This window comes from Euphorbia lathyris, chromosome 2 (genome assembly GCF_963576675.1).
Source record: "Euphorbia lathyris chromosome 2, ddEupLath1.1, whole genome shotgun sequence".
NCBI lineage: Eukaryota > Viridiplantae > Streptophyta > Magnoliopsida > Malpighiales > Euphorbiaceae > Euphorbia > Euphorbia lathyris.
The window spans coordinates 48,965,340-48,986,767 of NC_088911.1; the positions used below are offsets into that span (position 1 = coordinate 48,965,340).

General features: G+C 36.8%; 2 protein-coding genes across 2 annotated transcripts; one reads left to right on the forward strand and one right to left on the reverse strand.

The window, feature by feature from the left end:
• Window positions 1-3,394: 3,394 nt before the first annotated feature.
• On the reverse strand, window positions 3,395-11,186 carry LOC136218116 (DExH-box ATP-dependent RNA helicase DExH15 chloroplastic). The gene is made up of 8 exons (XM_066004871.1): window positions 10,681-11,186; window positions 10,421-10,596; window positions 10,217-10,330; window positions 9,784-9,892; window positions 9,616-9,702; window positions 7,912-8,030; window positions 5,919-6,093; window positions 3,395-5,824 (listed from the first exon to the last, which is right to left on the reverse strand). Exons 1-8 carry the CDS (start codon window positions 11,152-11,154, stop codon window positions 3,569-3,571), a joined length of 3,510 nt encoding a protein of 1,169 aa, XP_065860943.1. The 5' UTR covers window positions 11,155-11,186; the 3' UTR covers window positions 3,395-3,568.
• A 3,992-nt stretch (window positions 11,187-15,178) lies between these two features.
• Window positions 15,179-19,986, forward strand: LOC136218117 (pyruvate dehydrogenase E1 component subunit alpha-1, mitochondrial). The gene is made up of 8 exons (XM_066004872.1): window positions 15,179-16,071; window positions 16,172-16,251; window positions 17,550-17,627; window positions 18,454-18,549; window positions 18,639-18,710; window positions 18,894-18,947; window positions 19,107-19,172; window positions 19,643-19,986. Exons 1-8 carry the CDS (start codon window positions 15,381-15,383, stop codon window positions 19,685-19,687), a joined length of 1,182 nt encoding a protein of 393 aa, XP_065860944.1. The 5' UTR covers window positions 15,179-15,380; the 3' UTR covers window positions 19,688-19,986.
• The last annotated feature ends 1,442 nt before the right edge of the window (window positions 19,987-21,428 follow it).

Here is a 21,428-nt window from a genome sequence, read left to right on the forward strand (position 1 = left end):
TGCTCCAAAAATTATCATCAACCTTAAGTGTACATAGAAGCTTCTCTGAGCGAACTGTCATTTGAGTTCTCAAGTCAGAAGCTGAATCAAGCTTTGTTAACTGACTAACTCAGTAAAGAGAACTTGCCTCTGATTCTGAAGTTTGCCTCTGTGTTTTCTATTGAACTAATTGTGAGAAAAATTATTAAAAGGTTAAAATTAACCAATTGTTCCATTCACCCCCTTGGAACAAATCTAACCTCATAAGGGACCAACAATCTATTTTTATATAGATATTTTGAACTACTGAAGTTCTTCATTTTTTAGTATATATTTATTAACCTTTAAAAAATGCAAAAAATAGAAATTAGCAAATACATAGGAAGTAACGACCAACGATTGACGTAATCTATGGGTATTTTCATCCTTGATGTCATGAGTACTTTTTAAAATTCATTCTCATCTCAAACCTTTTTATACAAGATTCAAGTAGCCCTTTTAGCGTCGGATAGTACGGGATACCCGCGAAACATGTACACGTTGCTAGGGACGGAGCCAGAGGGTCTGCCCCCTTCCTTAGACACTAGAATCACCCCTACCAAGAATCATTTCAGCCCCTATCTACAGAAGATTGGGGTTGGGGTGTTAACATAATATGGAATTTATATATGCATGTGTAAAATTGACGTCCCTCGTCATAGCAGTCATGTATTCGCCACTATCTATTGTCATCCTTATATGCAAGTGTAAAAGCAAGGCTCTCTAAAAGGAAATAAACAGAATATAACAAACATTAGAATTTAAAATAAATCCATTGGTATGCCCTCACCTCTAAATAAATAACCGAGCATGTTTGCGAGCTTTCGAATCGAATTTAAGGAACCTAAGGCTCAGTCTACTCCCCACCCAAAAATAATAAAAAAAATAAATAATCGAGCATCCGAGCTGGACTTCAGGAAGCTCAAACTCGGCTCGTTAATGTCTTGAAACTATCCCAAGCTTGAATGATTGTGAGCTACCATGACTCATTAAGACCCCTAATTGGAGTATGTTAGGTCTGGCCCAAGAGCTTGATCACGGATCTGGTCTTCAAAGGTTGACATACGCTAAGGTGGGCCTTCTAGGTACACTCTGATGCCAAAGTCAGTATGAATGTCTAGAAAATATTGTAAAAGAATATAAAATATATCCTAAAATGAGAAGGAAGTGCATTTTTTTTATATAAAAGGCTCCAAAAGGTGGTATTACTTTGTTTCCCCTAAGTGGGGCGGTGGTTGTAAGTCGGTGTGGAGAGCGAGAGGCTTCTAGATCCGTAGAGGAACATGCCCTCTTTGAGAGTCTCATGCCCATTTGGCTTGAGCCTTTAATATAGCGGATCCGTAACAGATGTCCCCCCATGGTGTATTTTGAAACATTGCATGTGAGACAATGTTTTAATATCTATTGTGTGATGGCAGGCGTGCTTGATATCCTCTTTTGTAAGGAGGAATTAATAGTCACTGCCTTTTAACTTGTTGGCGGTTATGTAATGGTGAAGGGTCTTACAGGCCAACTGTTTAAAACGAAACCCTTTTATTTCCTTATACATCTTGGGTGAATTGCTTTCCAGAGGCCAACTCTTTCACTTCGTGCAATTTTCTTTGCAGTAAGGTTTCTATTTTTCCTCTGATTTCTCTATTAATTATGTTCATATTTCCTTTTCTTGTACCTCTAAGGTGTGCATGTGGAATTTTCTAGATTTTAGTCCCTTTGAGATGTCTAGATTAGCTTCAAATTTGGACATTCCATAGTTTAGGAGCGTGGGTAGCCTTGATAGGGGATCTGAGGGTGTCAGTGGTTCCAACAAGTTCGTTCGTTCTTGACCTTGACTTGTTCATCGTCGACATTACGGTTAGGCCTATGAAAGGGAATATATTGTTTTGCCGGATCGGCGTGTGGGATTGATCTCTAGTGAGGTATTCTTATATCTAGTGGTGGTTGTTTTGATGCAACTCTAATTGAGCCTCCCTCCATTCATTGTAGGACTCTTGCAGCTTTTGCAGGATGGATGCAAAAGTCGCAGTAGGCTCAATTTGTTGAGGTTGAAGAACATCTTCATAGTTGTTGGTTTCATTGTAATCAGAACGCATGGACCCTCTTTCTATGGCTGGGGAAAAGTCGTCGATGCTAGGACTACTTTTAGGATGCTTGCCAGGGCTCCGTCGAAAACTTTGGGCAAGCGTTCCCATCATTTGGGGCGAGGAGGACCTTTTGTGAAAGTTGCTTAATCGGTCAAGTCGAGAGAATAGGCTTGAAAGCCGTCTAAGTAGCAGTCCAAGCTCACCGTACCAAATATTGCATCTGGCCTAAGAGCTCGATTCTTAACTTGATCTTTAGAGGTTCACTTGCGCTGCTATGATTGTAAGTCGGTGTAGAGAATGAGAAGCTTCTGAATCCGTAAAGAGATCCATTTAGACTTGGCCTTTAATACAGCGGATTAATAACAGATATATCAATCTTGATTGATCAATCAGTACACTAAAGTTTCAAAGAGAACCAATAAGCACTTGTCATGACAAACAGGGTAATGTTTTCCATCTTCCACTAAGGAATTTTTTTATAGTAGAGATGAAATATTCGAGATTATTTATGTATCTTATTATGATTGATATATTGAGTACATGATTAGTTTAGGCTTAATATATCATTTGTCCCTGAACTTGTCCAAAAAGTTTAATTGGCCCCCTGAACTTTCAAAATGTCTCGATAGCCTCCTCAACTTGCATAAAATGTTCAATTAGTCTTCTGAACTTACGCAAAATGTAATAATTGGTAACTTGGTTGCAAAAAAAGTAAGTTAAATGCGGAAGATGTATTGCACGACTCTTAAAAAAGGAAAACGACCAAGATCGAGGTATGATGTTCTAATATTAGAGAAAACAAGTTTTATAGTTGAGCAAGTAATAACTTCCTTTTTAATCTATATTTGAATTATGTAGTAACATTCTAAGATGCGTGGAATACATCTTCCGCATTTAATTTACTTGTTTGCAACCGAGTGATCAATTGATTACATTTTACGCAAGTTTAAGGGACTAACTGAACATTTTATACAAGTTGAGGGGGCTATCGGGACACTTTGAAAGTTCAGGGGGCAAATGATGTATTAAGGCATTAATTTATTATCATATGAAACAGGCACTTGTCATGAAAAAAGAAACAGCAGCCAATAGGGTGGTATGGTAAATCAAAATAAAAACCAAGATCGTCATGGATATGGATCATGAGCACGCAATTGATTTAAAAACAGTAGAATTTACTTGCCTCTTTCTGTAAACGTCAACTGCCAAGGCTTGTAGTATTTTGTGCATTATGCATTAACATGTCCATTACTATATCAAACCTTTGATTTTGAAGCAGACTAGGAAGTTTGATCAAAAAAAAAACATTCCATCAGTTTTAATTTGAATAAGTAGGGGTCTGGTTCTATACCAAAAGACTTTTGAATTATATACAGTTACAAGATAATCACTAGTGAAACTGCATTCAATGGATGCTTTATCAATACAAAATCCTTACAATCAATCACCTATTTACAGCAATAAACAATTTATCCAGTGAGTTCACTTATAGGTGGACGGTCCATGATGTCAAAGGCAGTTCTGGCATTACTTTGTAGCAATGGGTCAATATCAGGCAATTTAGGAATCTGAGCTAGTAGATCTATTGTTCGTCTTATTAGTCGAGCTAGATCTCCATCATCCATAGCACAATCCATCATTATTTCCTTCCATGTAAGTCCAGAAGCCCAGGCTTCAACCATACCTGAAAAATGGCTATCCAAAAAGCATGATACCTCCACGCCATGTTTTTCCTGTAGTTGCAGAAGAGAGTTTCTCTGCTCCTCTAATTTGCCAATAGTATTGATCACTTCAGTAGAAGCTTCATATATGAAGTTATTATTTTCCCAGGCTCGAACTTTGATCCCTTCAGAAACTACACTTGCGCAGACAGCAGCTAGTTGTGCAGGTTTTAAATCCCGTATGATTCTATTTCGTAGAACCATGGCCAGCCATAGTTCGTTTTCTCCACGAATGGCAGCTGCGGTTTCACCAAGCGGAAATATTACCTGTGTATTGATATCCAGTGCCCTAATTTCATGTACCACATTACTGATTTTCAAGAATTCCTTCCAACCAGATGGTTCGATTTCCTCAATTCGACTGGCTAAACGGTTCGATCTAATCTTCAGGCGTTTAATCTTATCCACAGTAAAATTCTTCCAATCTAAGATCTTTTTATATTCTCTAAAGCCTTCCGTACGTGAAATCTTTTTCTTCAAACGTGCAACTTTGGTTCTTTGTCCCTTGTAATGTTCTACAGCGTCATGGTAGGCTTGTGACGTATGAAATACTTCATCATTCTCAGAGAGACTATTTAAAACTGGTACATTTAAACTCCAAGACCATGTTTCTAGAGAACCTTCCATGCATGATAAGCCACCAAGTTCAGAATCAGCGAGCTTTTCCCATTGCTTCTCCTCCCTACCAAGTAGCTTCCGCATAACTTCATGAGGCAAAGCATCCCCTTGCGTCAAAGCCACATTGGGAAATCCCGTCTTGTAAATAGTTTTAACCCATTTTTCTGTAAAAATATACCATGAGTTATCTGAACCAAGAGCAACATAGTATGATGGTTCAATATCTTCAATCGTTTCAACTTCACTAGCAATTGACTCAGATATTACGGCATTTGTTGCTAACGAATCACTGGCAGAAACAGCAGGAATTAAATGTTCAACTTCCTCCAAATCTGCCTTCCCTAAATAAACAGCAGTAACTAAATGATCAACTCCCTCAGAATCTTTGTACTGTAAGCACAAAAAGGGCAAGAGCTCATTTCCCAACTCCTTAAGTAGAAGTTTAAGTGCAGCCAACCTCTTAACATCCATTACTCTTCGTAGTTCTGTTCGCAAGCGTTTTTCTTCCCTCAATTGTTCCTGCAATTCTGCAATCTCCTTGTATGCAGCGTCAGACAGTATTTCTGTGCTTTTTCTATCTATAGCATCATCACTGATTTCTGATGTAAGTTTTTCAATCTCTTTCTGTATTTTAGCAAGCTCCTCTTTCGAAGCAAGCATCACATTGCTCCCAATATATGTCCCAAAACTTCGCTCAACTAATTTCTTTGCCTCTTCCAAAGTTCTACCTCCCCTAAGAACTTTCATGTTATCAGATTCATTTGATATGCGAGTGACTTTTGCACCAGCAAGAAGATTTAACACCATACCATATGAAGCTGTAAACTGAGAAACAAGAGGTTCTAGTCCAGCAAACAGGAGCTTGCAGCACGCTTCAGCACCTTCATTTGGACTCTGAATCAGTACCACGTGGCCCCTTTCATCAATGCCTCTACGTCCAGCTCGTCCAGCCATTTGAAGCAGTTCATTTGGGGTTAATTGGATACGTCCACTACTAGTCCTCTTACTAAGAGATGATATGACCGCTGTTCTAGCAGGCATGTTCATTCCAGCAGCAAGTGTTTCTGTAGCAAACACAACCTTAATCAGTCCTCTTTGAAACAGTTCCTCAGTAAATGATTTCCATAGGGGGAGGCAGCCAGCATGATGTGCAGCTACCCCATTCAAGAGTCCTTTAACAGCAATCTCCCTGACAGCATCAGGATTCTGAATACTGAACCTCTTCAAAGCCAGTTCAACCTCACTCATCTCACACTCATCTAATAGCTTGTAACCTTCAAGGTACTTCACGGCTGCATCACATCCTCTCCTATTAAAAATAAACCAAATTGCTGGCAACATATCCCTTAGCTTAAGCTGCGTTAATGTATCAATCACTTGTGGTATCTGAAAAGTGGAGTTTATTGTGGATAAGCACATTACAAACTAGTGGAACTGGCATGTCAAGCATAACAAAAGAACCAATGGCAGAGGTCCTTACCAGTGAACGGCGGATTCTGCCTATGTCATTCTTTGAGAGAGGTTCTCCAGACATGCGAGCAATATTATTACTTCTCATGTCAGTCCAACGTTGTTGCGAACTTCTTCTTCTAGGACCATTATCTTTATAAGGTTTAACTCCAGAAGAAAGTTGTAAATAATTGAGGGAGAGCTTCCTGTTCAAATTTGAAAAATAACGAAATGAGAATTGATGTTAGTTAGAGATAGGGGGGAAAACAATATAAACCCCTATCTACATAGAAGGCAGGAGAGAATTAGAAGAAATGTAAATTCCAATCCAGGCACAGATACTTCATGCAGCAGATTCTCTCGAATTGATTGATATGTCCACCGATCGTATAATTAGCTAAGTTAAAGGATGCAACACAAGAGAATGAGCCTCGGACTAGTTTAAAGTGTGATCCATCACAGTGCTAAAACCTGAGCTTAGTTTATATGTCTGCTAAAATCTCTAACCAACTGTTCCTCCCATTACAGCATACCCGCAATATGAATCAGATAATCAAGACCCCTGTAATAATTCAATAAGTTTCTAATCAATTACAACATAAGTGATCACACATAGGAGGAAAAAGGTCCTTAATCACAGATAGCCCTTAACATAAAAGTCTCTTAACCTTTGACCACTCCAATAGCAGATAGCCTCTATCGTTGAGCTGATGGAAATGATACTCTAAGCAACTTAATTCTTGAACTTTTTGGTTATGAGGTGATTTAGATGTTTGGTTAGGAGAAAGAAAGTGGTTGTTGAGAGAGAGAAAGCTCCGAAAATAGTGATTTGGAAAATTTAAAATGTGGTTCCATGGGTAATGTGGTTCTAAACAACTTTAATTCTTGAATTTTTTTCATTTTGTGGTTGACGACGGTCATTTTGAGGTTGTTTCCTTTCATAAGGGACTTTTATGTTAGTAAACATAGTTGTTTATGGTGCGCCTGAGGTGCGGCAAAGGCGCATGGCCACATGGCAACAGGCCTAGCACTATACCATCAAAATGGTGGGCGCTGTTACCCTGACACGCGCAATCCGTGCCATTCTGCGCCAAGGAACAGAGATCAGAGGCGTGCCATGGTGCGCCTCTGTGACAAGTATATTTCTAGGAGGGGTTTTAAATTTTTAATGTAGGTCCAATATCCACCCTTGGATTAGACACTTATAAGGGTCCAAAAAAAAAGAACAGAAAATACAAGTTAGAATTGGAAGAGCAAGAGACATTCACACAAGACAAAACAACTATGTAAAGAGAAAAAGTAGCAGAGAAGTATCTAAGAGAAAGAAAACGTGAAACATAAAGCAGTCAAGGGGAGAATTCAGAATCAGAGAAACAAAGCATACGTTTAAATTTGAAGAACAAACTACAAAAGATTTCAACTTTCAAGAACAGCCAGCTTGAACAGGTTTTGATGAGAATTAACTATTAGTCGATTTGGAATTTACTACTTGGTTGAGCAATTGAATTTTAGATTTAGAATATGAGGTTTATTGCATTTAGAATTTATTTATGATCAAGCATATTGTCATGGTTTAGTATATATTGAATTTTGATTTTAGGATTTATCATTTCTCATAATTTAAATATTGTCATTTATAGTTCTATAAATGTTATTTTGCTAATGCGCCTTGTGTCGCTCAGGAAAGCAGCATCGTCGTGTGCCATGCCTCAAGGCTCCAGAACCCCCTTGCGCCATAGTGCGCCAAGCGCATTTACTAACTATGTTAGTAAAAGGCAAAGCTTATGTCTGGTTTGAAGTTCAGGGGCCATAAAGGAAGTAATGCCAAAGTTGAGGGGCTATGGGTGTAATTACCCTATTTATTTATTGTAGAAATATGAGACCTCCACTAGTATAAGCTGTAATCGCCCAGAGTACATAAAGTACTTACTCCCTCAGTACTAAAATCATGTGGTAACTTAATAAAATGTTTTATGGATGATATAAAATGTTCTCGTGGAAAATAACAAGGGTGATGGAAAAACCTGTTCATTTGCTTTCCTTTCTCATCAAGAAGTGAGGACAAAGATCTCTTCGTGGAGAAGTGCCAAGTCAATGGAACTGGACGCTTTGATGATGTCACCAATTGTGTTTTACCGTGAACCTAAAAGGAAACTCAAACTAAAAATCAATCTTTCCACCCATGAAAAGTGAATCAACATCGATTAAGGATGACCAATACTAATAATTTCAGAACCCAAGGCTGACAATACTGACGAGCTGGATTTAACAGATATCATAAGAATGGTAAAACCTCAATTTTAATAATAGCAGAATAAAGCAAGTTCTGTCGATTATTTTCATAATTAAAGAAGGTAAGTAATACCACTCTTTAGAAGCAACACACTCAAAAAGATATCCAATTGCCATGCCAATTGTTGGACTTCTTTTTTTATATTTTTTTAACATTAGTTGCTGGGTGGATGAATCACATCTTTTTTATCTAAAAAGAACGAAATACTTATTGACTGATTTTGAGTAGTTCACCGTATGAGAAAAAGGGAGGGCAATTTGAGCGTGTATGTCCACTTTGAATGGATACAATAAACAAATACACTTTCCTTTCTCTCCTATGAATTAACAACTATAGCCTACAAGCTTCCAAACAAACACAAGAATTTGTTTAAACTTAGTATCTCTGTTTTATAACTTGTCCAAATGGCTTTAAAAGAACAGATAACCCCCTTTGCAGGTTAGCAATAACATGTTAAGGCAATAGAAATTACTGATAACTCCCTTTGTAAACTCATAACATCAGGGATCTTCTTTTATAACTTACAAGTATAAAAAAAAAAAAACTCCACTTCATATCCCCATTTATTCGGGAAAAAAAAATAAAATTAACAGGATCTATCCTGGGACAAAAGGCAGCAGTGCTCACACTCCTCCGGGGATAATCCTTATAAAGCACCATAAAGGGCGGCCCGGTGCATTACGCGTCCCCGCTGAGCGAGGATCCGGGGAGGGTCCCACCACAAGGGTGTACTGGAGCAAGCCTTCCCCTGCCAATTTATTTGGCAAGAGGCTGCTCCTAAGACTCGAACCCAGGTCACACGACAACAACGTTTACCGTTGCGCCAAGGCTCGCCCTCTCCTTATAAAGCACCATATAGAGAAAAAATAAAATAAAACGGAAGAAGTAATATAATCTAACATATTCAACAACTATCTAAATATTAGTTGGACAGAACAAAAGTAAAGTCAGGTGTTAGGAACTCCAGCTAGTATTGTGATAGTCCAGTAACTCCAGTTCTTCAATGATTATGCACAAAAATCATGATTACATGGTCATTAATGTCATAAGAAAAATTAAATTCAAATATCCAGGGTCTAGTCTAATCAATCCAGAGAAGTAGTTAAACCTATTGTGGTGAAGAACCTTAGCATTTCATGCTTACTAAATAAGTGGAAGGACAGTCCATTGAAAGACTGATCTTGAAAAACTCTACAGGAGGTAAAATACAAAAGAAGAATCTGACAATGTTATAATTTAATCAAATGTAAAGGCTTACACTTATTCCCCCATATTTGTAAACAGGAAATTGACAAAATGGAGAATATAGATAAAGGTCAAAAATCTGATAGGCTAAATGTGCATCAGCCACATTTGGCACAATTTCAAGCAAAGTAGAATGATCGATCATTCAGAGAAAAAATGAAAAGTAAAACGAGAATAGAGAATAACACACCTCACTAATCCATCCAGCAAGCTCGTCTGGATTCTTCACAGTAGCAGATAAACATATTAACTGAACCTCTTTAGGGCAATAAATGACCTAAAAATGTTCAATAACATAGTCATTTTGGTGAAAATTTGGGCTTCAAACAGATCCTATGTAATAAATTATACTACTTACTATCTCCTCCCACACGGTACCCCGAGAAATGTCACTAAGAAAATGAACTTCATCCAGAACAATCACATCAACGTGGAAAAGCCCACTCCCGGAAGAAACCATTCCAATGCTGGATGAGAAGATTAATCACCATGTCCAAACTTACATCAACGCATTAAACATAAAAGTACAAGAATCATAATAGAAGTAAGGACATTTTCACTTCATCAAAGAAGGATAACATGTTTTCTGATGCACAAAAAAGCAACTTTTATTTATATTTCAAGTAAGACTATCAAAAACCTAATAGAGACAGCAAACTTTACAGCACCTAGATGAATTATTGCAACCAAAAAATCAACTTTCATTTATACATGGCAAGGAAATGCTCCTTGTTTTAACTGTGTACATTTATACTACCAAATGGTTGTTTAGTTAACTACATTCTAAATACCTCTGATATAACATATTTCGCAAAATTTCCGTTGTCATTATCAAAACTTGCGCATCTTTATTGACAGCAGAATCTCCTGTGAGAAGGCCGACATTTTCATCCCCGAATGTCTCTCTATAAGGTGGGTTAAAAAAAGAACAATATATTATCTTGTGAAATCCCCTTCATATATCCACAGCTCTTAGCGAAATGATAATTACTAACCGAAAATCACGAAACTTTTGATTCGATAAAGCCTTAAGCGGAGTGGTATAAAATATCCTCTTTCCTCTGGCTACCGTGGCAACTGCTGCAGCTTCAGCTATCAACGTTTTTCCACTACTTGTAGGCGCCGAAACCACAACCGAAGAGCCATTCAAAAAGGCTTCTATGGCCAATCGCTGTCGAAAGACCCCAAAAGAATGCAAATAACAAATCTATAAAGAAAAGCAAATCATCTTTTAAGCCATTAGGATAAGCCAAACCTGAAACTTATCGATTCGAAAATCGTAGACGGAAGCGAGTTCGTCAACATCTATTATATCACTTCCGAACAATTTAACTTCTTTGCGTATTTTATCAACTCTCTGCCACTTGGATTCCTTGCTAAATGTTAGTACTTCATCTAGTCTACCGTCCGCCAATATTTCAGATTCCTCGTCGGTTCCGTCCGAAATGACTTCGGGGAAGTAATCATATTCTTCAGCAGCTTCTTCTTCGTCGTCGTCGTCTTCTTCTTCTTCTTCTACTTCATCTTCGACATCAGAGAGCTGGGACTCGAAAGGGATGGGAGATCTTGGAGAGTTGAAGGAGATTGGAAATCGAGGGGAAGAGAAAGGAGGGAGAAGTAGGGGCTTGAGGCAGAAAAAGCCTAGGTTTGAAGATGGTATGCTGAAGAGGGGAAACAAAGAGCGCCTGAAGGAGGAGATGGAAGGGGAGAGGATGGGGAGAGTGTTCATGGCGGGAGAGATAATATATTGTTTTGCTTTTTGTGTATTTATTGGGTTTCTATAATTTGGGTGATAACATAAAGATCCATTTATTCGACATCGTTTTGCAGCGTCTTCTTTATTTTTAGTTTTATTTTGTTATTTACATCTTCTTTAATTCAAATACATATTGCTGAAGAGATTTTGGTGTAAAATTCTAAATTTGAAGTTTGATTACTTTTATAGATTTGACTAGTAAAATGTTTTAATTCTAAAAGCAGATTGTAACATTTATATTAAAAAAATGGGTATTAATTTATTAGTCCCTATATTTTGACAAAACACACTGTTTAGTCCCTGTATTTTCAAAAACACATGGTAAGGTCCCTAACCTTTTTCTCAGTGAACTGTTTAGTCCTTCCGTCTGTTTGTTACATTTTTTACCGTTTATGACTTCGGAAATGACTAAATTACCCTTTACTATTTACCTTCAAACTTCAGAAGAGTAATCCAATTTAGAAGAAGAAGTTATTTGCATGGAGAACAATAAAAAGAACAGACTCAACGCTTACGAATTTGAACGATTAAGAAGAACAAGAACACTCAAAGTTGATTTCAGATGCATTAGAGTTTAAAGGAAAGCAAAATAAAGGAAAAGAAGAACACAAATCCAAATTGACTAACAGAATCTTCATGAGAGTCTAACGGCAGGGACTAAACAGTTCACCAAGAAAAACATTAGGGACTAAACAGTTCACCGAGAAAAACGTTAGGGACTTTAGTGTGTGTTTTTGAAAATACAGGGACTAAACAGTGTGTTTTGTCAAAATATAGGGACTAATAAATTAATTACCCTAAAAAAATTTATCAAATTTACTACCTTTAGTAAATAAACCTAATAAATTTCGGTGATGTGGTTGAATCTAGTAAATCTTTCCGTAAACTTCCTTTTTTTTTTATAACAATCTTCTCGTAAACTTCTAATAAGAAAAAACAATGTTAAAGAGGGAGCCAAAGTCCAATTAATCCGTTCTGATAACTAAGTCAGTTTTGTGGAAAACTTGATGATGGTCGTAACACTAAATTAAAATTGTAATGTAAGCTCAATGAATAAATAAAGTAGTGTACCTTAGATAGTGTTTTACTCTTTTTATATTGTGACCTAGTTGTGAGAGGTGGTTATAGGCTATGGAGAAGGTCGTGTTATGTGTCCTCTATTTATAAGTGAACGTGTAACAGAGTGTGATATCTCTCAAACCTACTTGGCCCATGATTCACAAGATCGGACACGATTGCTATAACGAACCGATCCTTGACTGGTTATTTGGAGACCTCCCGGGTCTAGACCCTAGGACTAGATCGAATTAAGAGTGGATTCTCTATGATGGTTGCACATGTTCCTTTTTTCCGGGTAGAGACTCGGGCTTCATAAGTGTCACGTGGGCATGTTTGTATTTGTTTGATATTACATGTCCCCAGGGGTCATGTTTATCATTCAATAGGATGAGAAAGATAGTATGTTGTGCTTATCAATTCCAGTTAGATTGGAGTACTCGGGATTCGGTATGAGGGGACTTGACATTTTGAGAACTTGCAATAGTTAGGGGGACTAATAAGGATGTTATGCAAGACTCATGTCGATTAATTTGCGAGAGTTGGGGGGACTAATAAGGAGGAAGTCGGAGCTTAAGGAAAGCAGTCAAAGACAGATCAAAACTACAAATAAGATGATTCATTGTCCGGAAAAGGAACAATCCCCTGCACCAAAAACATTCCACATGATAAAATTCGTCATAAGAGAAAAATAAAAAGTTAACCATAAACACACTAAGCCGATGGAGCTAATTAATAGGAGCAACTTCTTACTCCTTCAAATTATCATCCATATCCATATTCATATCAATAGTGGAAGACAATCTATAGAGCCACCGAATCCACACATTGGATGGACACCATATTTATATCCAAGCGATTTCAAAATCAACGTGAATATATTTACTCCTAGCCCCACCTTCCCTAGTATCTAAAGAGTTAGACTTCGATGGGATCATACCATCTTTCTCTATAATCTGCTAGGGACATCAGCTTGCTTGAAGATCCGAAATAAAAATATTATGATTAGTAATATCAACCTTGAATGGGAACACAACCTTGACCTGCCATACCCCAATGTCCTCTCGTTGACACAAATTCAAAATAACATCGTAGATTCTTCTTATTGTGGTTGCTTTCCCAAATAGTCATTTCAACAACAACATTTGCTTAATGTATCTCCGAATTAGTGACTACCCGAGGAAGTTCACCCTCTTTACTTGGATCAGGGCCAAAATTTCTCACCTATTTATTCATTGGCATGTACTTACATCGTGGCACCATCATCCAAGGGTCATAGTCCACATGATCCACCGTAATATTGTCCACAGTCTTCTCAATGTGGTTAACAAAAAGAGAACCTTCGCAAATTGATCCACCATAGTAACTTTATTAGTCGTATTTCGTTCTAGAGTAAAAGCAACAAATATGATAATACAATAACCTTTGGTATGATCGTAACAACCACACCTAGTACATGAAATATGAAGTCTCTCATATTCAACACAGAACATCTCATCCCCAATCTAAAATTGAGCAACCAAAGGAACCACTAAGTCAACTTCAACACAAACTTGAGAAAAAGAACCTATAGAAGTTGATGCAATATTTTTATATACACAAACAACTTTCCTGATGGTATTGACAATAACTAAGAGAGCATCCTCATCATAACATTGCATTAGCAAAGATGGAAAACATACTCAACCCATAGTAGAGTCCACGGGGGTATATGGGCAACAAAATTTGATAACCACATACTAACCGTTAAATAGTGACCCTGGACAATCCAATGACCATCACTCATCACTCTTTCTCGATCATCCATGTTGTTAAGTTGAACAAAGTGGAATCTGTGGCCAAAGTCCATCTCATCTATCTCATGTTAATGGTTTCTAAAGTTCCAAAGCTCGTTTATTCAAAGTGATGAAGTCCATATTACGTTCAAATAATTTGACAATCAATGACTCCTTCCATGGTTGAGATAATTTCTCACCAAACTTAAGGGTAAAATAAATTCTCGATTTAAGGTGATTGTTATCAATGAATTGTACTTCCATTATCCTTAGTGCCACAAGATCTTGTGGACATGATCAGTCACAATACGTCCATTGTCACTCACTGTATCTCTATAGGATCGCGGAGAAGAAGGTGTGTTGGGGGAGCCAAAGCTAGTATGGTCATAAGGATCCGGTGGATGCAACAGTAAATTTGGAGGAGGAGGAAGTCACGAAAGCAACTATGCCTTTTTTTTTCTCTAAGGGAGTATTTGGTTGATCATTTTCATGCTCTTGATTATTTTTTCACTTCAAAAATTGGAGTTTTAGGTATGAGGTTAGTGATCTTCTGTTTGCCTTTTATATATAAAAAACAGTCTCAAATAATCTATGTTTTTTTGGAAAAACAGTTTTTTTTTCAACAGCATACAAGAAACAACAAGTCGTAACAGCAAACAACAACAACAACAAATAGTAGGTAAAGAGACGCGTCCCGAATATAAATTTATCATACCTAAAATTGGGAAATTGGAAGATTTATACATTACCACTGCTTAAAAATAAATAAATAAATATTCCCTCGCCCCTATGGATCTGCTTGGATGAAAGTTTCGTAAGGTTCATTAAAGGGATGGGAAGAGATGGGAAGGGAAGGGAGGGGATGTTAATTAAAGGGGGGGAAGGGAAGGGAGGTTAGAGAACCTCCAGATCCCACCAATTTGATGGGACTAAAATTGAAGGTTTTTGAACCTTCATTTAACCCTTGTCAATCTTCATTTAAACTTAAACCTCTTCTCAAGCAAGATTAAGCAAGATTAGGAAAATAACCTCCATTTAAATTTCTTTTCCAAATAAAGTTATAAAAATAATCTTCCTTTAATTAATCTTCACTAACCTCAAGCAGACCCTACATCACTGCAAAATGCAATCCAAGTAATTAGGAGTAAAATTGGTCGAGCAGCCAGAAGGAAGGCTTTTAACTGTACGGGAATATCATATCTGGAAAGTTAATAATAAAAATAATAATTTCCAAGCGACGATTCATAGCTCAATTCAGCCATTTTATACTTTTCTCAGGCCATACCCACCGTCTCTGACTAAACCCTCTGGTATCCTCTCTGTAATCCAGATCCTCTGATCGGAATTCCTCCGCCGTCCGTACTAGCTATGGCTCTCTCTCATCTTACTTCCTCTTCTAGATCTCACCTTCTTAAACCTCTTTCCACCCTCACCGCAACCCTCCGCCGTCCGATCTCCACCTCCACCGACCCCCTCACTATTGAGACCTCCGTTCCCTTCACTTCTCACAATTGCGAGGCTCCGTCTCGCAAGGTCGACACCAATTCCCAAGAGCTTCTTTCCTTCTTCCGCGACATGGCTACCATGCGGAGAATGGAAATCGCTGCCGACTCTCTCTACAAGGCCAAGCTCATTCGCGGTTTCTGCCATCTCTATGATGGTCAGGAAGCGGTGGCTGTCGGAATGGAAGCTGCTATTACAAAGAAAGACTGCATCATAACGGCATACCGAGATCACTGTACGTTTTTAGGGCGCGGTGGGACGCTTCTGGAGGTCTTTTCGGAGCTTATGGGACGCCAGAAGGGTTGTTCGAGAGGAAAGGGTGGGTCTATGCATTTCTACAAGAAGGATTCAGGGTTTTACGGAGGACATGGAATCGTGGGGGCTCAGGTGCCGCTAGGATGTGGATTGGCTTTTGCCCAGAAGTACAAAAAGGAGGATACAGTGACATTTGCGCTCTATGGAGATGGTGCCGCCAATCAGGGGCAATTATTTGAGGCTCTTAATATTTCTGCTCTTTGGGATCTACCCGTAATTCTGGTCTGTGAGAATAATCACTGTAAGGATTGGAATATCTTTTTCCTTTGATTTTTTTCTCCCTATCGTTTAATTTGGTTTCTTTTTCTTAATCCTTTTCAATTTCAATGCTCTGTGTATAGATGGTATGGGGACAGCAGAATGGAGGGCAGCTAAGAGTCCGTCTTACTACAAGCGTGGGGATTATGTTCCTGGGTTGAAGGTTTGAATTAATCTTCTTATTGCTGCTTTTTACAATATCTGTTTGTAGTCATTTGTATGGAAACGAGATATTATGATTGTGTTGTTTCTGTATAAATTAATCAAGTTGGTGGCTGTGATTGTCTTGTTCTTCAGCGGAAAATATATGCTCCTTGTGGTTTAAATATTAAATTGTCCTCTGCGCATGGAAAGCATTGTGGAAAACTGGAATTTGTGTATCTGAAAGCAATGGCGATTATAAAAATAATACCTCTTGCATTTTATGATTGAATTCAAATTCTTACTGTCTTCCCTTACCTTCAAGTTGCTCTTGTTTTGTTGATATCTTGCCTTTAACTTATTTTTTCTCTTGGTTAGATTCTGGATATGAATGTTTAGGGATTGAACAAGGTAATATTTGTGGATTGTTTCAATACATTTCATGTGAATCTTGCATGTTAATGAAGAAAAGGTTTTAGCCAGAGGCTTAAAAGAAATGAAATTCTGCATTTAGTTATGTTGGAGTAGAACTAATTGTAAAGGTTATTGTTCTCCTTAGTAAAGCACCAACCATCTTTCTTGAAGTTATTCTCAAGGTTATTGCCGTCCTTAGTAAAGGACCAGCCATCTTTCTTGAAGTTCCCCGTTGTTGGAATTGTAGGAAGGTTGCCCTTACTACTGGTTACTCCCATGCAACACTCGCAGATAAATCAATAATGAGGCTTGATATGAGCCAAAAATGACAAATTCATTTGCATTCTAGGAGTCCTCTATAATGAATGAATTATGAAATGATAAAACTTTTAAAGTAATATTGTGGTTAACTGTTGAAATGTTATGGCCTTTGCTTGATGACTTCGTTTGCATAAACAGGCAGCTTGTGGTGATGAATTACATAGGTTACTTACATGATTACATTATTGTTTCCATAGTTGACATTTGGCAGTCTATGTTCATGGGCTCTGTGTATTTGTCCAAATTTAGTAACCTTGATCAGAGAATTACATTGTACATTCTTAATAAATTAAATTGCATTTCAAGGATTATTATCTAGTGAGATTTATTGGTGCTTCTTGCACCTCATTTATGACATGCTTGTCCCATTCAATTTTGAGGATGGAAACTAGAAACAAATAGTTGACCAGTAAGAAGCAGTTGGGCTTAATTGCCTGGAGATAGTTTATATTTTTATATATGTTCTTGTTTGGTTTCACTCCTTTCTGCTGTATAAATTTGGTACAGATATCAGCCTAATATGGTTGGCTTGTGATTTTGTCAAATTTTCTAACTTTTTAATCTGTTTGTTTACTTTTGAAACAGGTAGATGGCATGGATGCTTTTGCCGTGAAACAAGCATGCAAATTTGCAAAGGAGTACGCCTTGAAGAACGGTCCAATTGTGAGTTTTATTTCATCAAGCAACTGCATTTTATGCCTGTTTATAGGACATCGTGTAATTTGTAGTTGGCATATATTTTAATATATAGCACGTGTCAATTGTCCGTCAAATATTGGAGTCACTGCTGAAAATTTAGGCTTTATAGCTTTTGTTTCACAACCTATGGAGGAAAGATTCAAAATACTAGTGGACAAATTTGATGGATGTGGAAAAATATCTGATTACAAAGAAAGTTAAATATGTGATAGTAGCAAACATAGTATGTCTATTTGATCTTAACTTTTGGAGGCAATATATATGATTTTGTTAGCCTGTTGATTTTTCAACTAGAATTAGGTAATGACTGGAGCTAAATGACAAAATGAATATCATGTTGCAAATTATTTGTATAAGATACTATGTAATTAATTTTAGAAGTTCATTTATTAGATTGATGAATGTGGGCAATAAAAGTAACTTATAAGGGGGTTGGAAATGCTTACATATATAAATTTGGATGTATTAATCTGGGCCAGATAATTTATCGTTCACAATTTTTACTTGGTAAACTAAAAACTGAAAGAACTTAAAATAACATCACATCCATATCCCCTCGTTTGATTCAAATACGACTTAAAAAATTTTAAATATTGAAAGAAAATAATTTGCAGAATTTCATTGAATTGGTTGTCTAAAATTTATTTGATTTCATCAAATTTTCATCTTTTATGTGGATGTCTTGTACTGAAATATGAATCAAACTACTCTGTGCTTGGAAACTTCTTATCTTCAATGAGTTGCAAAGGTTGATATATGTTGAGTAATTTTCTTTTCATGCTTGTGTTAGATTCTTGAAATGGATACCTACAGGTATCATGGTCACTCCATGTCTGATCCTGGAAGCACCTACCGTACTCGGGATGAGATTAGTGGCGTGAGACAGGTTATTGCATGTTATTTCTGTTCTCCAAAGCAAATAATTATTCAATATGTATATTCTACAAATACATTACTTTATCCTATGATCTTCAGGAACGTGATCCAGTTGAACGAATCAGAAAATTAGTACTAGCTCATGACCTAGCTACTGAGAAAGAGCTAAAGGTAATTTGATCAAGTTGGTTATGTATATAAATTCTGCACCATCATGATTTTTCTTTTTCCCTGCTGTATGTCCCTTTATCTTTTTGGTGCTTGTAGAAGGTTCTAAATATGAAGATTTTCAAAATGCGGTTGTCATGGAGGATTATTGAGAAAACTAAGTGTATATTTCTCCTTTTTTTCCAGGACATGGAGAAAGAAATAAGAAAGTCAGTTGATGATGCAATTGCACAAGCAAAAGTAAGCATAGTTCTCAGATTTTCGTATGCACGTCTGTTGAATGATATTTCTTATTCTCTCTCTCTCTCAATCTCTCTCTTGAAGTGTGCTTTATTTCATCCTGTAATCATTGCTTTTCTGATGCGTCTTTCCATTTTTTTTCCTTAATTGTGCTTGCAGGAAAGTCCAATGCCAGAACCATCAGAACTTTTTACAAATATATATGTGAAAGGTCTTGGGACTGAGGTATATATTCACTTGTATTCTATACTTCTTTTACTTGCATTGGTTTTTCCATTTAGGACGCTGAATGTCAACAAAGCTAGAAATTTTACAGCACTCCCGGAGTAATACTCCTAACCAATGAAAATCGTTTTGAATACCAGTACATGGACATGATATGTGTCGTGAATTCATTGGTCGGGAGTATCACTCAATCTTCCAAAGCTCCCATCCTTGTTTGTTCATGGATTATTAGGTCAAAATGTTGTGTGATTATTGTATTTTTGAATCATGGGTACAGAATTAGACAAATATGTGAAATGATTATATTACCTTAATTATCAACGGCTTTTGCAACATTTAGTTGGCAGGAGTTAAGAGATTTTTTTTTTTTTTTTTGATAATTAGAGATGTTATTTTTTAGAGTTTGATGGGTTAGGAATGTGGTGTGGAGTACTTATTATTCTTTTTCATAATTTTGTTGGTTTCTGCAGTCATTTGGAGCAGACAGGAAAGAAGTAAAAGTTGCTCTTCCATGAAGGGACTCAAACATGTCTACCTAACAGAGGGTTTCAAAAAATACAGTCAAAAATAAAATGGTAGCGAAGACGGGCGTCCCATTCGAGCCTATCAATGATTTTGTTTTGAGCATAATTTTTGTATAGAACACCGATTCTTCTCATATTTTGGGGGCAAAATTGTTGCATTTGCATGTGCAGGGCAATTCCTATGTGCTTGGGGACACAAGTTTTGTTTTTCGGTATGCCAAGACCTATAATTTTCAAATCATTTTTATAAGTTTATGATGATAATAAATGGATTTCAATTTTTTTAACCAGAGGAAAATTGTGATGATCAGTCCCAGTTTCTTCATTTATTAACCAGAGGAAACTTGTAATGATCAGTTCCTGTTTCTTCATTTATTTTGATATGTTGCCATTAATTTCTTCAATTCTAAGTATATAACTTTATCTCTACGTTGTAAAAGATCTAACCTTAAAAGTTTGAATTTTTTTGACATCGTTAGTGAAATTCTTTTTAGTAATGAATCCTATTATTTCAAATGTACATAAAATGTGTATAATATATATATATATATATATATATAATTATCTTGTGTTTTGTGTATATTAGACACTTCTTTAAAACAAATTAAAGTTAAAAATATTTTATTTAAATTTATTTAAAACCGTAAAAAAATGAAATTACTTTTTTTTAAAAAAATAACTGATGTCTCAGTTTGTCAGCGTCAAACTCTTAATTTTTAATTGTACCATTTAAGGACAATTACAAAACTAGCACCTTTTAAGGTGTTAGTTTTTTTTTCTAACTCCTTTTGAAAAACTCACCAAAACTAACACATTTCATTATCTAAATTCCAACCTTGCCCTCATTTCTATCCTTTTTATAACGTGTCTATCCCCCCATTTTCCTCTTTTCTCTCGCGCCCTCGCTCTCTCTCTCTCTAAAGAACAAATCGATTTACAGACAACGAACAACAATCAATCCAACCCACAGTTTTTGCTTCAAGATTTTATACACAATCATGTAAGTCTTTCATTTATTTACAATATTTAAAGCTTCGTCATATTCATGGTTAAGATGTAGTATTTTGTTTCTCTAAAACCCAATGTATATTGTTGCTGTTGCATTTTCATGTTATTCCTGTTTGTGCGAATCCCTAAAAACAGAGATATTGTTGTAGGAAGATGCATATGCGTTTTGAACTTCACTCATCAGCGATTTTTTACCGAAAAGGTCGATAGCCGTCGATAGTCATTCATAACGACAGACATATCGGCGTCGTTAGATGATGAATATCGACGTATATCGACGTATTTTTTCCATTCTAAATCATAATATTCAAACACAAAACACATAAAACATAGACAATAACAATATTTTTATATTAAAACAAAGAAAAAATACACAAAACGGGAAAAAACGGAAAAAAAAACACAAGAAAACACAAAAGTTCATAAACATTAAAGACAAAAAATACATAAACTAAACATTCAGGTACTCAGGATCCAAAAGGGCGTCAGCGTAGTCCATCTTGGACTTTTCCAACTGCCTTTTGAGGCGCCTAATTGTCCTCCTGAGCCGCCTGTTTGTTTCCCTAACTGACTCCAGATGGTCAGCCATGGCCTCAGCAGCGAAAGACATGGTGCGCGCCATGCCCCTCATGAATCAGACTATCTCATCCGTGTCACCATCACGGAAGGATTCGCCGAACGTAGCTATTAAAGCTTCGAACTCAGGAAGAGGAGGTGGTGGTGG

What these genes read in the sequence shown, in the direction of transcription:
- LOC136218116 (XM_066004871.1), bottom strand. Translation starts at nt 11,154, where the DNA reads ATGAACACTCTCCCCATCCTCTCCCCTTCCATCTCCTCCTTCAGGCGC. An exon ending in CAAAAGTTTCGTGATTTTCG is followed by an intron (nt 10,331 to 10,420) that starts GTTAGTAATTAT and finishes CCCACCTTATAG; the next exon opens with AGAGACATTCGGGGATGAAA. An exon ending in GTACCGTGTGGGAGGAGATA is followed by an intron (nt 9,703 to 9,783) that starts GTAAGTAGTATA and finishes GAACATTTTTAG; the next exon opens with GTCATTTATTGCCCTAAAGA.
- LOC136218117 (XM_066004872.1), top strand. Translation starts at nt 15,381, where the DNA reads ATGGCTCTCTCTCATCTTACTTCCTCTTCTAGATCTCACCTTCTTAAA. An exon ending in GGTCTGTGAGAATAATCACT is followed by an intron (nt 16,072 to 16,171) that starts GTAAGGATTGGA and finishes CTCTGTGTATAG; the next exon opens with ATGGTATGGGGACAGCAGAA. An exon ending in ATTATGTTCCTGGGTTGAAG is followed by an intron (nt 16,252 to 17,549) that starts GTTTGAATTAAT and finishes CTTTTGAAACAG; the next exon opens with GTAGATGGCATGGATGCTTT.